This window comes from Bos mutus, chromosome 9, assembly GCF_027580195.1.
Source record: "Bos mutus isolate GX-2022 chromosome 9, NWIPB_WYAK_1.1, whole genome shotgun sequence".
Taxonomy (NCBI): Eukaryota; Metazoa; Chordata; class Mammalia; order Artiodactyla; family Bovidae; genus Bos; species Bos mutus.
The window spans coordinates 7916525-7930137 of NC_091625.1; the positions used below are offsets into that span (position 1 = coordinate 7916525).

Here is a 13613-nt window from a genome sequence, read left to right on the forward strand (position 1 = left end):
GAATTTGAATCCAGGCCCAGATCCAGAGTCTACACTTACCTGACTCTAGTAAACTGCCCCTTTCCTCCACTGGCTCTCATTTGCCCATTCTGTTCATTCCTGCAGCCTTTATCTGTGCATTTCAGTCCCTAGCATTTTCTTTCCAGGGGCCTTATTTTTTCTCATTGTGTATTTTTTTCAATTGAAGTATAGTTGATTTACAATGTTGTGTTAGTGTCAGGTATACAACCAAGTAATTCATATATGTGTGTGTGTATATATGTATATAATTTTTCAGATTCTTTACCCTTATAGGTCTTTGCTGTTTATCTAGTTCATATATATGTATTTGTGATCCCATGAACTGTTGCCCACCAGACTCTTCTGTCCATGGTATTTTCCTGGCAAGAAACTGGAGTGGGTTGCCATTTCCTCTTCCTAGGGATCCTCCCCCCGCAGGGATCAAACTCATGTCTCCTGTGTCTTCTGTATTGGCAGGCAGATTCTTTACCATTGAGCCATCTAGGCAGACCCCTGTTTTATATGTTCAGTTCAGTTCAGTTCAGTCACTCAGTCATGTCCGACTCTTTGCAACGCCATGAACTGCAGCAAGCCAAGCCTCCCTGTCCATCACCAACTCCCGGAGTTCACTCAAACTCCTGTCCATTGAGTCGGTGATGCCACCCAGCCATCTCATCCTCTATCATCCCCTTCTCCTGCCCCCAATCCCTCCCAGCATCAGAATCTTTTCCAATGAGTCAACTCTTCACATGAGGTGGCCAAAGTACTGCAGTTTGAGCTTCAGCGTCATTCCTTCCAAAGAACACCCAGGACCGATCTCCTTTAGGATGGACTGGTTGGATATCCTTGCAGTCCAAGGGACTCTCAAGAGTCTTCTCCAACACCACAGTTCAAAAGCATCAATTCTTTAGTGCTCAGCTTTCTTCACAGTCCAACTTTCACATCAATACATGACCACTGGAAAAACCATAGCCTTGACTAGACGTACCTTTGTTGGTAAATGCTATCTAGGTTGGTCAAAACTTTCCTTCCAAGGAGTAAGCGTCTTTTAATTTCATGGCTGCAGTTACCATCTGCAGTGATTTTGGAGCCCAGAAAAATAAAGTCTGACACTGTTTCCACTGTTTCCCCATCTATTTCCCATGAAGTGATGGGACTGGATGCCATGATCTTAGTTTTCTAAATGTTGAGCTTTAAGCCAAATTTTCATTCTCCTCTTTCACTTTCATCAAGAGGCTCTTTAGTTCCTCTTCACTTTCTGCCATAAGGGTGGTGGTCATCTGTATCTCTGAGGTTATTGATATTTCTCCCGGCAATCTTGATTCCAGCTTGTGCTTCCTCCAGCCCAGTGTTTCTTATGATGTACTCTGCATATAAGTTAAAGAAGCAGGGTGACAATATACAGCCTTGACGTACTGCTTTTCCTATTTGGAACCAGTCTGTTGTTCCGTGTCCAGTTCTAACTGTTGCTTCCTGACGTTCATATAGGTTTCTCAAGAGGCAGGTCAGGTGGTCTGGTATTCCCATCTCTTTCAGAATTTTCCACAGTTTATTGTGATCCACACAGTCAAAGGCTTTGGCATAGTCAATAAAGCAGAAATAGATGTTTTTCTGGAACTCTTTTGCTTTTTCGAGGATCCAGCGGATGTTGGCAATTTGATCTCTGGTTCCTCTGCCTTTTCTAAAACCAGCTTGAACATCTGGAAGTTCACGGTTCACGTATTGCTAAAGCCTGGCTTGGAGAATTTTGAGCATTACTTTACTGGCGTGTGAGATGAGTGCAATTGTGTGGTAGTTTGAGCATTCTTTGGCATTGCCTTTCTTTGGGATTGGAATGAAAACTGACCTTTTCCAGTCCTGTGGCCACTGCTGAGTTTTCCAAATTTGGTGGCATATTGATGTGTATATGTTAAGCCCAAGCTCCTTATTTATTCCTTATTTTTTTTCTTATTCATAATGCAGCTGATTCAACTTGTAGTGGACCATACACATTACAAGGATGAATCATTCAGAATCCCCATTGTCCAGGACCTCAGTCAATAAGGACAAAGGGCTAAAACATCATGATTTTTCTCAGGAACAAGTTAGAGGCACCCTATCTGCTTTGATGAAGCAAAGGAGAACTCAGTGGTTACAAAAAAACAAAAACAAAAACAGAAGAATGACTCATGTGCTTTTAGATCCTTTGTATAAATTCCCTTATGCTTTCTGATGAGCAAAAATCTATACGAAACTCGAACCCTCTGAGAGCTTGGCCAGTAACAGACATGGTGCTCCCAGAGGGTTTTATGCTGTATTCCAAATGCAGAAGGAAAGCAGTGAACATGCAGAATGAAAGGCAGCTGGGTTTGCTCCAAGGCTTATCCATGGTGAGTCACCTATTTTTATTACATGAGAAATGAGGTCTAGTGTTGTAATGAAGACACGATACAGTGAATTTAGGCTAATTCTTGGAGCATTCAAGACTCGCCTATGTGTTCAGGGACATTATGTCCTTTGAGATTTTTTTCTAACCACTTTAGTCTTCTGTAAGAAAGATATTTTCTCAGTTTTTGAGGAAAGACACTATATTATTTGAATCCTCACGACTGGATTTTATGCAGCAACTTATGGAAGCAAAGCATGCAGGTTGTGCCTCATGCTCTGCACTGATGCTCTTTGTCAGCACTAGACACGTATATACTCTAGACATGTCTTAAGACATCATACAATGTCATGTTAATTTCAGGTATACAACACTGTGAGTCAAATATATATTAGTATATATATATATATATATATATATCTTTTTCAGATTATTTTCCTTATCAGTTATTATAAAATATTGAATATAGCTCCCTGTGCTATACAGTAGGTCCTTGTGGAGTATCTATTAGTATTTTATGCCTGTTCATCCCAACTGCCTAGTTTATCCTTCCCCCACCTCTCTCCCCTTTGATAACTGTCACTGTGTTTTCTATGTCGGTAAATCTATTTCTGGTTTGTAAAAGTAAGTTAATTTGTGTTATTTTTTAGAGTCCACATTTAGGTGGTACCATGCAGTATTTGTCTTTGTCTGACTTAGTATGATGATCTTCAGGTCCATCCATGTTGCTGCAATGGCATCATTTTATCCTTTTCTATAGCTGAGTAATATTGCCTTGTACAAATGTACCACGCTTTCTTTATCCATGGGCATATAAGATGTTTCCGGGTCTTGACTGTTGTGAATAGTGCGGCTGTGAACATTGGGGTGCATGTATCTTTTCAAACTATGGTTTTCTCTGGATATATATAAGGCATTTGTTTTTAATCTTACCTCTTTTGAGCTCCCTAGTTCCCTAAAGACTAATTGCATTTAAATTTTACATGAAGGTTTTAGAGAAACTGAGTGAAAAAGGGAAGGAATTGAGGACTGGGTTGGTCCAAGTGTCTGTTACAGGGACTGAAAGAAGGAAAAAATAAAAGCCGTCTTTAAATCATTTTTGTTGTATGGAAATAGGCTTTCTTGTTAATCACGGCACCAACATAAAGAACGACAGTGTCACCTTAAGCATCTTCCTACGTAGGTTTAAGGTAAAAATGTGCACATTTAAATACTGCCTATTTTAAAGAACTTGTATACTGGTAATTGAGGCTGTATTTGAATCTTGTCAGTCTATGAAGTCATATCTCTTTTTATCATGTATTTATTTAAAATGCCATCTTACTTTATGAACTGCATTTCTATAAAATTAATGCATACATGTTTGTTTTTATACACTTCCTATGCGCAATACTGCACAATTTAAAGGACTTCCTACAGAAGTTAGATAAGTGATTCTAAGTGGTTTTTGTATTCCTTTAGTCTAGAATCAGTAATCAATTAAATCTATATGGTTGTCATTTAACACCCAGTGTACCTCCAACTGAAGAATGAATGCACTTCATAAAGTGAGATGCATGCATGTATAATTATCTCATTTTTATATATTTAAGAGTAATGTATTGAACCCGCATTTGTTTAGGATAAAGTGATATACAATTGATACAGAATAAGCTTCTTCCATATGACATCTATTTCTTTTTGATTGTTTATTTTTTCTGTTTTATTTTCTTTTCAATGTATATAGAAGCCATAGGAATTAATAGACTTCAGAATCCAACAGTTTATCTCTTGTTTTCCTTTAAAATAGAAACCAGAAATCAGAAAAGGCTTTATTATTTTTCATCAGTTTTTAGACCAACGAAGTGAAATAAATTTCCTCTCAACACCAAGACAACCAAAGTTAGAATCAAGGAATTTGGAAGTAGATGCACTTAGCTTTGCATGTTGAATGAGGCCTGGAAGACCCTTAAGAAAGAGCATGCTGCCAATGTGCTGGTCTGTCCATCTACATGCACTGGAGTGTTTGGACCCTTTAGGACAGATAAACTGGGTTGACTTCTGGAGCATAAAGACTATGTTGTTTGAATTATTAAAGAGACTAAAATAATTAGAGATGCTATCCCAAAATAGCATTTCACATCCATAACAATTAATGTTACCCGGCACCCTTTTCCTTCAACATTTAGTTACAAAATCCTTTTTTAACATTATTATGTCAAATTACAGGCCAAATGAAATTCTATTCTGTTCTGATAATGGATGTGTATAATAGTCTGAAAGAGCTTTCATAAAGTATAGTAATATATAACCAATTTAATTTGCAACTAAGCCAGTGGTGAAGTAATATGTTTATACAACTAATATTGTTAAATTCATAATTTTCATTCTCTCTTGTTTAAATTACAAGTTTCTTTCAAATGAAATACATTTATGAGGAGCCTAATGGTTTCTTACTACGGCTTTTCTGTTGTGATAGCTTTTAGGGTTTCCCCACTATCTTTCCATTTAAATCATACATAGGACATCTGAAACTTTAATGTTAAGTCAAGTATGGACCTAAGTAAAATTTACAAATTAAGTAATCATTGAAGATATATATAATCAATAAGTGCTTGAGTATTTACTATCATAGTTTTATTACATATAGTTATATATTGATGTATATATATATATGTATAATAAAATATATATTAAGTCATAGCTCAGTTGGTAAAGAATCTGCCTACCATACAGAAGACCTGGGTTCAATTCCTTGGTTGGGAAGATCCCCTGGAGAAGGAAATGGCAACCCACTCCAGTATTCTTGCCTGAAGAATCCTATGGACAGAGGAGCCTGGCAGGGTCACAAGAGTCAGACACAACTTAGTGACTAAACCACCACCACCAACCAACCAAGGCATTACCAAACATATTATTCATTGAGTAAACACAGAATTCTTTTTTCACATATTTATTACATTTATTACCTTCAATTATGGGTGTACATTTTAAGAACTGTTTGTTATTGCTCTTCTACTTGTTGAATAATTCTGCATATTATATTGTCTCTGTGGTTTTGGCATTGGTGCTTGGTTATTTGAATCTGACAGTTCTGTCTCCCAGAGCAATATGCTTGTTTTTCATGTTCATGATACCCAATCCAATCCGTGAAATAATTGTTCCAATGGCAATGTTCAGAGGTGAGCACAGAAAACTTTGTTCTGAAGACAAAGTACAGATTTAAATGAAAATGTCAGTCTGTGAGTTGAGTGTGTTAATCAAAATATTTAACAAAAAATATGGCATGGGCTTCTAACCATTAGAATGGAGGCCCATCCTAAACAACCAGTATGTCTGCACGTTTTGTGCTCTGAATGTGCACCACTGAACATCATTGTATGATCTCCGCTGACAGCAACAGAAACCAAATTAATAAGAAAAACAGTCACAGCCTTAATGAGCATCATCTAATATGGAGGAATAAGTATGTATGTTTTATAGCTCTGATAAACATAATTTGGACTAGAAATTTTCTTTTGACTATACTGAAAGGTTTAATTTGGTCAATTTTGATAACACTGAAAGATTTTAGTTAACATCATTACTTCTTTTTTTAATAGTGGCTAGCATTCAGAAGCTTCCTGCAGCCTCTGTTCTAACAGACATCAACTTCCCAATGAAAGGAAGGAAGGGGATGGTTGACTGGGCAAGAAACTCAGAAGACAGGGTGGTCATTCCAAAAAGCATCTTCACTCCTGTGTCATCAAAAGGTAAATATGTGAAGCGATTTAGGCCTTGAGCAAAAAATATACGAGTTCAATACTACACTAGCAATTTAGTCTGTAATCATGATCTTAAGGTCATTTTGTTACTATAGAAAACTCAATTTGGTGTCACCTAAAATCTTAATTTACTTGAGTAAAAGATCTATTAAAATGTTAAAAAAAAAAAAAATACAAGTGCATATTGTAGACCTGCTGATGACATGGTCAGATTTTCAGTGTTGACAGTCTCACCCCAGTGTAAAGCATGTGGCACACTATTTTAAATTCAGGTATTGAAATAGGTTGTGTTTTCTATTCCATTAAAAATAAATTATTTCTGCCTCACTTAAAAAAATTGATACATAAAACCAAATCTCAGAAAAGAATTGAGTTTTAAGAACATCTTAGGTAGCCTCTTAAACTGAATGACCCTTTTCAGTAGTGACAGTGGGGTCTCAATCCTTACCTTGGAGGTCTGACATTTTAACTGAGAGCTCCAAAGAGCATAGGCTGTCTCCCCACATCACCTGGAATTTAAGCTCTTTTGCTATAACTACAGTCACTTCTTGTCTCAGCTTGAAGGAAGGTTACTTCATGACACAAAACCCACTGAAAACATGTCTTCTGGGTCATGATTAACACATACAGTGTGTGGGCTCAATTGCCCGGCACGGTTAAGAAAGCATTTCTTATTCCTGACTTTGCATCGGTAAATACTGGAATCCCCTTGTAATTAGGAGATTAAAAGTTTTATAGGACATAGTATTTTTCTTGCTGTTTTGCTAATATGTTTAAATTTTATTCTTTCTAGAATTAGATGAATCATCGGTCTTTGTTCTTGGAGCAGTCCTGTACAAAAACTTAGATCTAATTTTGCCCACTCTGAGGTAAGCTACAAAGTAATAAGCTGTTGTAATCTCTGTAAATTATTCCAGAAATGTGATTATAGCTCATTCTATGAAAATAGTCAAACAAGCTTTGGTAATACAAAGGGCTTTTCTTAAATGAAATAGAAAATACCAATTTAATGAACAGCTTATTAGCATATCATGGCATTGCAAAACAAGTAGGAAAGACAATTTTAGTTCCTGATTATAGCCCTGTAATTCTGACTTGCCTTGACTGAGGGAAAAAACGTAAGAAAAAGAAAACCTCAAGGCTCTATAATAGAATGGGTCATTTTAAAATTAATCTGTCTTCTTGCTTTATTTGTACTTAATGTTACTGTTTACCAGCATGACATGAAATTAAAGCAGTGTCATGATGGCTGAGAACACACGTTTTGTTCACTGGCACAAGATCTCAATTTGCTTCTAAATAAATATCCAATTACAGTTACATTAAGAAAGAATGCTGTTGTTCAATTAGAGGAGTAATTTTGGAAGAAATCCATTGATTTCTTTCCTCCCAGACATTAAAAAGAAACAATTACAAATAGTAATTCTACCAACATTAATTTATTTGTTCTGCTGTCTTAACTGGTTTATCAGATCGGTAAAGAATCCGCCTGCAATGCAGGAGACCCCGGTTTGATTCCTTGGTCTGGAAGATCCGCTGGCGAAGGGATAGGCTACCCACTCCAGTATTCTTGGGCTGCTCTTGTGGCTCAGCTGGTAAAGAATCCACCAGCAATGCGGGAGACCTGGGTTCAATCCCTGGGTTGGGAAGATATCCTGGAGAAGGGAAAGGCTACCCACTCTAGTATTCAAGCCTGGAGAATCCCATGGACTGAGTCGCAAAGAATTGGACACAACTGAACGAATTTCACTTTCACTTCACTTTCACAGAAAAAAAAGAAAGAAAAACATGGGCTCCCCAGGTGGTGCAGTGGTAAAGAATTCGCCTGCTATGTAGGAGATGCAAGAGACGCGGGCTCAGTCCCTGGGTCAGGAAGATCCCCTGGAGGAGGGCACGGCAACCCACTCCAGTAATCTTGCCTGGACAATACCAATGGACAGAGGAGTCTGGTGGGCTACAGTCCATGGGGTCGCAAAGAGTCTGACAGGACTCAACTACTGAGCACTTAACGCACACGGAAAGCAAGGTGTCCATCTGTCTGGATGATGCTGTCCTCACTCTTGATGATCTGTTTCCTCCAGCAGAGCTCGCAGTGGAGAACTGAGACAAAACTGTATTTTAGTTAAATACAGCCCCAGGGCTGTGAGCACTTCCTCACTCCCATCTGAGTAAAGCGCTAAGTTTTTCGAGGGGAGAGACTGCAAATTGATGTGTACATTATACCAGGGGTATAACAAATGGGCTAATAAATAAAAACAATTAGAGTTCAGTCCAGTAGGAAAAGACCTCCCAAGAAAGAAGCAACAGTTGCAGTGGCTGCAAGATTATTTGGAGAAAATCTTTATGGAGCAAATTGATAGAGTTGGTTGTCATCCAAGGGGAGGTTTCAACCACAGAGACAACTCAGAAATCTAGCTTTCTTTAACTCTGTTCTTCTCTGGATGGAAATTGGGCTTCCTGAATTTAAATAGGTTTGTGGTTCGTTTGGTTCTGCTAATACCTTTTCAAAGCCAATTCTTTCACTTTCAGTTTTTCCACGGGTTTTATTAAAACACATTGGTCTGCACAGTTACTCACAGCTAAAACTAATTTGGAGTTACACTGCATCTATCTCTGTGTATATTTATTTGAGGAGAAAGTTAAAAGATACTCAAAGTTAGCCCCTTATTTCCATTGGCAGTTTGTTTGTGTAAACCTAATCTTGCAAGAATTCTAGATTAGGCACTAACTCAAAATCAGATGATCTGGGTTTTAATTTCAATTGAACATAACAAGAAATTTATAAGCTTTTCAGTCACTCAGTCATCATCTGCTTCAGTTCAACTTTAAAATAGAAGCACCTTTATGTGCAACATTCATTCTGTTTGCTGCAGAGGGACATAGTGAATGCAAATGAAATACTCAGTGTGTAATGCTTTAGACTGTGAATTAGTTTCACTGCTACGTGTCAAACAGAGCTGCATTATGGTTGATCTTATTTTGAATAACACCATAGAATTCGCTCACCTACACAAAGTCAGATTAGTCTTAATTCACTTCAGTTCAGTCACTCAGTTGTGTCCTACTCTTTGCGACCCCATAAATCACAGCACGCCATGCCTCCCTGTCCATCACCAACTCCAGGAGTTCACTCAGACTCAACGTCCATCGAGTCAGTGATGCCATCCAGCCATCTCATCCTCTGTCGTCCCCTTCTCCTCCTGCCCCCAATCCCTCCCAGCATCAAAGTCTTTTCCAGTGAGTCAAGTCTTCGCATGAGGTGGCCAAAGTAATGGAGTTTCAACTTCAGCATCATTCCCTCCAAAGAAATCCCAGGGCTGATCACCTTCAGAATGGACTGGTTGGATCTCCTTGCAATCCAAGGACTCTCAAGTGTCTTCTCCAGCACCACACTTCAAAAGCATCAATTCTTCGGCACTCAGCTTTCTTCACAGTCCAACTCTCACATCTAAGTTTTAGTCTAAGTTTCATAAATTCACAGAGTGAAGAGAATTGGAAATTTATCTAGGGATATGAGTTTGAGTGAACTCCAGGAGTTGGTGATGGACAGGGAGGCCTGGGGTGCTGTGATTCATGGGGTCGCAAAGAGTCAGATACGACTGAGCGACTCAACTGAACTGAACTGAACTGAACTGAATGGGCCTTTTTAAAAAAAAAAAAAAAAAAAACTTTCAACATTTTTTACATCATGGCAGAAGCAGTGATCACTTGTGGGAGGATTAATGGCTACATTGTGGGCAGTTTAATGCATAAACTGAAAAAGTCCAGAACTGTACTCCACTGGTACGACCTGTGACAGAGATTCAGATTAGCCTCTGGGCAAGTCACTGACTGTGTGTAAATCGTTCAGTTGAACTCAAAGGTTCTTTTTAACTTCAAAAATTCCTTGTCTTTATTTCAGTAAAATTGTAGAATTTTAGCATTCTGGCACATTTATTTGAAGTTCTTAATAACCTTTATATAAGAATTGTGACTATGTACACCCACTTACTGCTGCTGCTGCTAAGTCGCTTCAGTTGTGTCCGACTCTGTGCGACCCCATAGACGGCAGCCCACCAGGCTCCGCCATCCCCGGGATTCTCCAGGCAAGAACACTGGAGTGGGTTGCCATTTCCTTCTCCAACACCCACTTACACTTCCTAAGGATAAAGTAACTAGGTAAACGACTATAGGAAGACAATATTCACCTTTAGCTTCATTAGAAATAATGACCATAGAATGCTTAGGATAAAAAGTTTGTTTAAGCACTGTTTGAAAGGTGAAATATTAGCATTTCCTCCTCATTTTCTTTCATTTCACACTGTACAATGATGAACCACTAAGTTTTGTTTGTTTTTTTCTTTCCAAAAAATTGTTTCAGAAAGTCTAGTGAGTAGAAGAAGCCTTTCAGAAGACAAGAGTGATGCTTTTGTTACATAGTCACTCGACAAATATTCACTATGCAACATCCCTCCTCACCCAACTGTCTTAATTCTTTTAAGTCTCCTCTATTCTCAGAACTCCCAGAACAGTGCATTATATTTATTATTATAAATAATAAATGCATAAGAAATGTTTACTGGAATAATTGTCTTTGATAAAATATTCTATATAAAAAGCCAGTTTTTTAAAAATTGAGGTACAAAGAAGTTTAGTGTTTATGCTGCTGTTCAGTCACCCAGTCGTGTCCAAGTCTTTGTGACCCCATGGACTGCAGCACCCAGGCCCCCCGTCCCTCACCATCTCCCAGTCGTGTCCAAGTCTCTGTAACCCTATGGACTGCAGCACCCAGGCCCCTGGCCCTCACCATCTCCCAGAGTTTGCCCCAGTTCATGTCCATTGCATCAGTGATGCCATCCAGCCGTCTCATCCTCTGATGCCTGCTTCTCCTTCTACCCTCAACCTTTTCCAACAGCAGGGTCTTTTCCAATGAGTCAGCTGTTTGCATCCAATGAGTCGGCTGTTTACACGAAAATATTGGAGCTTCAGTTTCAGCATGAGTCCTTCCAAAGAGTATTCAGGGTTGATCTCCCTTAAGATTGACTCCCTTAAGTTCAAGGGACTTTCAGGAGTCTTTTCCCACACCACAGTTTGAAGGCATCAATTCTTTGGCTTTTTGCCTTCTTTTTATACTATTAAAATATTTTAGGAACAAAGGAATAAAATACATATATTTTGTTGCTTCACTGTAAAATTTGACTATGCGATCTGAATCCAAGAGAAAAAGACATATCTTCTAATTCAACATGAAAATACACAAATTTACTCTATATGTTTAGTTATTATTTATCAGATATTCATGACACATTTTCTTCTGTGATCATTTTACTAATAATTATCTGTTGAATATTTTGAAGCCAATTTTCCCATACACAGAATAATGTCAGGCTTGCTGTTAAATCTCCAGGAGTTTTGTATTTTAATACAGTATTTTTAAAACAATACTTTGCATAATTGCCCTGGTGCAGACCAAGAAGAACTTGATAATGTTTCGAATAGATATCATTTAGAATTTTGCCTTAATATAAAGATAGCAATAACTTTGCATGTTGACTCTTTCATTTAGATATTTGTTTTTCCTCTCTTGCCCTAATATACCTTCAACTCTTCTTCAAACTGCAACCTCAATTTTACTGTTGGATTGTTTTTCCTTTTACAATTAAGTGGATTCAGATTGTGACTTTATCTGAAGGAAATGTGCTCTACTCAAGTCCAAACTAAGTGAGGGCTATTCTCAGCCTCCCAGTTGTATTCTTCAGAATAATATCTCACAGTAAAAAGCATAGAGCCAGTGCCACAGGCCCTTTAAAAGTTAGTTCTGTCCACAATCTGATTCTGCCAATAGAGGAACTGAGCCCAAGATGTTGTGTCCCGAAGGTGGGTGGATTCTAATCCATCTCAAGTCTTTGGTTTTCCAAAACCATTATCTTTCACTCTCTTGCTGCCTCTGGATGCTCACATATCTATTTCTTTGAGTAGTACAGATTTCTACATTCCTTTGGATACATGTGTATCTTCTGCAGAAAAACTTGAAAGGCCCAGGAGGAGGTAGCCATGCATGGGTACCTCAAAGTGCTAGGGGTCAATTTGGTGGCCCCAGCCAAGGCTATTAACACCAAGGGCTGGACTCTTCCTACCCCTCATGACCACTTTTGAGACTGATTGCTAAAAGCTGACCAGCAAAGGTCAGGGATCCTTTGAGGGTGCTGAGAGCATCCACACAGGCTCTATGCACATTAGGGAACTAATAACCACCCACAGTTCTTACCCTGTTGAGGGTTTAACTGTAGTACATTTTAGTAGGACAATTTGGTAAATCCAGGAGCCTGTAAAAATGCATGATTATCTAATAGAAATTATCTCTAAGGAAGAAAAGTATATCCAAGCATGCATTCAAGCCAAAGAGTTCAAGAAACAGTTGTAATCAACCCATTTTCTAATTCATCTAATAAAGCCAAGTTCCAGCTATATAGGAAAATTACAATACTTTTGAGTATGGGAGTAATGTGTACTTTTCCTCATAGGATGTATAGATGTGCTGTGCTGTGGTTAGTCGCTCAGTCATGTCTGACTCTTTGTGACCCCATAGACTGTAGCCCATCAGGCTCCTCTATCCATGGGATTCTTCAGGCGAGAATACTGGAGTGGGTTGCCATGTCCTCCTCCAGATGGAAGACGTAGTCCTGCTTTAAAAAAAAGAAAAAATGTGCATAAATGAAGCTATTAATATTCATTATAAAGGACCTAATTAAAATTATATGCAAATTACACTGTAGTATTAAAGTGCTAGAAAAAATATGGATAAACCAAACTAACTAACATTTTCATTAGCCAGTAACATGAGAACTATTTTTTCAAAAAGGAAGAAAACATTTCAATAATGCAAAATCACATAAATTTGCTGTCAAGTACACCAACATAAAAGATAAATGATGCTAACTTTTTTCATATTTAGGAAATAGAGCCCATTTAACTGAACCGAACTGAACTGAGTTCCTAATATTATAGGAATTAAAAGCAAACAAGAATAGCAATGAACCAGAAAATAGTGTAAATAATAGAAAAACAAAAACATAATCACATTTATACCAATACATCTTGAACGTAATCGATCTGAAATACTGAGTTGCACCAAGAACATGTTTTCTTCAGTTTGAGGACCAGATTTTGAACTTTGCCTCTTCATTCTGAGTTTGCAATGAAATATTGTAGTTTGTAGTAGTCTGTATCTTTTAATAATGTCCTATGGTAAGGACATTAGAAATTAAAATTATCCATGGGGTAACAAATTTATATGACTAATGCTATAAATTATTGTACTATTACAAAGTCAGTATATTATTTTTTTAAAAATGAGTTTAATTTGGGCACACTGTTTTAAAGTTAGTTTAAACCTCTGATCCCTTGGCTTCATTGTGGATCTAGGTGTTACCTAATTTGAAATTGTCATTTGTTTTCCAAGTTCTAAGTTAGCCCAACTACTTTTAGCAGCCATCAGCTGATTTTAGTATTAGGCATAAGTGAGA

General features: G+C 37.8%; 1 protein-coding gene across 1 annotated transcript in view; it reads left to right on the top strand.

Annotated features, from left to right (window-relative positions):
* The window catches only part of ADGRB3 (adhesion G protein-coupled receptor B3), an 886560-nt gene that overhangs the window by 484676 nt on the left and 388271 nt on the right, over positions 1–13613 (top strand). The window contains exons 14-15 of the mRNA XM_005897466.2: positions 5947–6096; positions 6902–6977. Of these exons, the coding sequence (XP_005897528.1) occupies positions 5947–6096; positions 6902–6977 (226 nt within the window). The remainder of the gene's footprint in view (positions 1–5946; positions 6097–6901; positions 6978–13613) is intronic.